The sequence below is a fragment of the Pteropus vampyrus genome, unplaced genomic scaffold, assembly GCF_000151845.1.
Source record: "Pteropus vampyrus isolate Shadow unplaced genomic scaffold, Pvam_2.0 Scaffold460, whole genome shotgun sequence".
Classification (NCBI taxonomy): Eukaryota; Metazoa; Chordata; class Mammalia; order Chiroptera; family Pteropodidae; genus Pteropus; species Pteropus vampyrus.
The window spans coordinates 92990-97182 of NW_011889241.1; the positions used below are offsets into that span (position 1 = coordinate 92990).

General features: G+C 34.1%; 1 protein-coding gene across 1 annotated transcript in view; it reads right to left on the reverse strand.

Annotated features, from left to right (window-relative positions):
• Positions 1–3898: 3898 nt before the first annotated feature.
• Positions 3899–4193, reverse strand: part of LOC105306759 (NKG2-D type II integral membrane protein-like) — a 14556-nt gene continuing 14261 nt past the window's right edge. Inside the window, exon 8 of the mRNA XM_011381944.1 lies at positions 3899–4064. Coding sequence (XP_011380246.1) covers positions 3947–4064 — 118 coding nt within the window. The 3' untranslated portion in view covers positions 3899–3946. The remainder of the gene's footprint in view (positions 4065–4193) is intronic.

Sequence of the window (4193 nt, forward strand, 5' to 3'; positions counted from 1 at the left end):
CCCATGTCCCACCTGGGGTATTTTTCTTAGAACATGACATGAGAAAGGAGTGAAAAATGAATAAAATTTGCACAATCTCAAGCATTTCTGGGGTGCTTAGTTTCTAGAGCCCTGCTGGAGTTTAATACAAAGATGAACCAACATTTTGAATGAAACTCAGCCAAACCCCCTGACAGATCAACTACTGACAACAGCTAAGAGATCAGACACTTAGGGCTGGTGATGCAGTGATAAGGCACATTAAAAGTAACCAGAGTAACTCAATGTAATTAAAGCTTAGCCCAGCCACAACTCATTGCTACTCTTCTTAGAATCTGAATGACCAGTTCCTCTGTAACCACCAAAAGAAAAAAAGTATTGCGCACTGCTTTGTCAAAATATTTTATTTAACCTGCTCTGCAAAAAGCCCAGCTGATTTTACCACTGAGAAACAAAAGACCTACCAATACAGCTTCCTGGGACTCTTGCAGATTTCACGGGCTTTCACCTCACAGTTATTTACCTTCACAGACACCAGTAGCCTGAGTCCCTACCTACAACCTCCCATTCTTGGCTCCCACTGGAGTTCAGGAACTGCTCTGGCAACTAACCCAAGACTCTGCAGCTGCACAAGTGCAAGACTCAAGCGTAGGCATCCATAGGTAACTGCCACCACTGTGCTCACACAGGCTAGGCCCTCCAGCTGTGCACTTACGTGCCACCACCCTACTCCTATCACCAGCATTCATTGCAGTGTGCATGCCCTGGGTGAGACTGTGCAGCCACGGGAGAGAGCACGCTGACAGTCAGGGCCCAGGCAGCTGCTTGTGGAACCCATCTAGTTCCCCTCCATTCCTGGGACAGAGATATTAAATAAATCCAGTTTTGCCACATTTAAATCTTCCAGTACTTTTATAATACATTTTTTTCAAAATAGTCTTATACTCATGTTTAGGTTTATGTAAAATGCCAGTCTTTCTTTGCCTCATTATGATCATCTATGAAGGGAATGAATGATCAGCATAAAAAGATAAAATTGCCTATTAAAATGAATGTCAAAGTAAAATTACATTTTTGATAAGATAGAAAATAATCATTAATAAGTAGTTATAGAAAGCAAGAGATATTAAAACTTTCTTAGCCATACAATGTGCAAAGAGATAAGGTCCACTGGAGTGAAATAAATGGACAGAATTTACTTCTTCAAAAAAAAGATTTTTTCCTGCCATTTGTCAGGCACTGAGCTTTAAGTTCTGAAATATATAGTTGTACATATCAAACAACTATGCCTGCTTTCATGAAGCTTACAAACTAAAGGGAAGGACAGGCATTAATAAAGTAATCACAGTAATAAATACACATTACAATCCAGGAGGGGGGAAAAAAAAAAAAACCCAGAAAACACAGAGGTTTGAAAACTATGAGGCAGTCTTTGATTTCTTTAGAGTTTTCTCAGTCTTTAACTCACCCGACTGACATAAGAAATGGTAGAACAGATCCATCCACATCTGTACGCAATCATAAACAGGGTTACTGAAACCACATGGGGCCACAGGCAAAAAGTATTAGATCCCTAAGAAGCACAACTCCTCTAAAAGAAATAGAGCAAAGTAAAATTCTATTTCATACAGTAGATTAACAGCACAGATTTAACAAAAATTTTAAATAGTCTAAGAAATCCTCAGTGAGATAAAGGAGAATATTAGTAACATGAAGCAAGACCTCAACAGATAACATTTCTGTTTCCAGACAAAATGCCATAGATTAAAAAAAAAAAAAAAAAAAGTCAAAACAGTAAAAGAAGGATGTGTTTTTTAAGTTTTTGAGGCAGCAAAGATCTATGGAATGATTAAATTAGCTTAAATTCCAGAGTAGGGAGTATAAATTGGCAATGTGTCATTGTTTATTGTTTGTTTTGTAGATCAGAGCTTGTCTAAGGCAGAGAATCTGTATCCAAGGGAAGAGAAACTGGTAAAGTTGTTAGTGGTGACATGCACTAGAATGTCAACACTGGAGATCTGAAGAACCGCAAATTGTCACTTTTCCCACAAGACATTTGCTAAATCCTTGACAAAACAAATGACTACGAAGCAAAACCAAAAGCTTGTGAGGAAAAACAAGGATTTCCCAAAGTTTTGGTTTTTAAGAAACAGAGACTAGCTAGAAGGTGCTTAAACAAACAAACAAACAAACAAAGAAGCATATGAAAACCTTGGGTGGAAGAAGTGACACTGGGGTAATCTACATGTGGGATCTATAGCACAGTCAGACTTGGTCACAATGATTGATTCTGGGAATAGCAAGAACCTGAGAAACCAACTTGGCCCTTGGCACTAAGCCATGGCTTCAGAAAATAAAAATTAGTGGAGATTTTACTATTCACAAAGAAGGAAAACAATGACAAAATTGGAGAATGGTGGCATTTTAAGTATGTGGCTGGCTGGTATCACCCTCAACACATTTGCCAAACTTTGATGTTGTGTGTGGTAAGAAGCTAAAAACTTATATATAAAAATAACTGAATTTCTCATAGATTACAAGGCTGAGGTAACTCAGCATTACCAAGACTATTAATCCCTCTAATTCCCTCATTAAAGTAATTACATCCCCACCCTGTCCACTTTAAAGAAAATTTTAAAAGAGAGTCAGCTCTTTCTGGTGGAAAATAACTTTATTTGGATCTCTATGCTTTTATACACAATATCTGGCATACAGTAGAAAAAATTACAAGACTTTCACAAAGGCAAATAAATAATCAAGAACACACACACACACACACACACACACACACACCACAAATAATCTATATATGGAATTACCAGATTACCAGACTAGGGCTTTAAAATAAACATGATAAATGTATTCTACAATTATAAAAAAAATAAACAAAAATAGATGCCGTTGTTAAGAATTTACCCAGAAATTTTGAATTTCCAAAAACAACCAAATAGACATTCTAAAACTGAAAAAGCTATAATATCTGAAATTAAGAACTCAATGGACAGATTAAATAGCAAATTGAAATAAAAAAATGTAGTATCGCTGAACTCAAAGACTAATCAATATAAAAATACATGAACTGAAGCACAGAAACAATAAACTAGAAAAATAAAAACAGATAAATGCATGAATTGAACATGTTACATACTCAACAGGACAAGTGTGTGAAGAACTAGAGTCATAGAATGACAGCAGAGAAAAAATAAGGGAAAAAAAAAAAAAAAAAAAAAAAAAACCCTGGTAAACTCAGGATGGAATAAATAGAAAGGCATAATACAGTCAAAATGCTGAAGACAAAGATGAAGAGAAAATATTACCATTAATCAGAAAAAGAGAAAAACAACAATAAGTTAGGCAGTTAACTTCTTAACAGAAATAATAATAGAAGGCAGAATTTAATTGTATTTCACTCTGAAAATGACAAACAAAAATATCTGCCAAAATAATATCCAGTAAAAATATCTTTCAAAGATTAAGGTAAAATAAAGTATTTAAGAAAAATTAAATTTTCACAATTCATCAACAAATTTTCACATTCATCAGCAGATCTGATAGAAATGTTGATGATAAGAAATGATGACGTGTGTGTATGTTTATGTGTATGTGTATAAGATTTACTGATATATTAGATGCAATGTGTAAAAGAAAGAGAGACTTCAAGGATGACTGCAGAATTTTTGTTTGTTTGTTTATTTTAGCTTTTATTTTGACATAACTTCACACTTACAGAAACTATGAAAAAATAGTACAAAAGGTTACGGTATATACTTTACCCAGACTACTTATAGAATATTATTCTTTAATTGTTAGCCTTTATTGGCTGCAAGGTTATGTTTTATGACATGTGAGATAGAAAAAATATTTAATAAATATTGGTGAAGTTTTCTTCTGGAAGTTTTCTATGAAGAACGGTCAGAGAATGGCTTTTGTGTCTTTGAATTCTTTATATTTTATAAACAATAGCTTTTTATACAATCCTCTGCATGCAGATGTATGTGTTTGGATTTAAACAATGTTCTGTGTATCCTTTAAAACTTGAGCCATAAACAGCACAGGTTCCATTCTGTACTTCAACCAATGTTAGTCTAGATTAGAGAGAAAGACAAATTACATTTATAACTTTATTAATGCAGGGATGTAAAAATGAAATAATATTTATTTAAATATAGGCATATAATACAAAATATAATGTTTATATATAACAACACATAAAA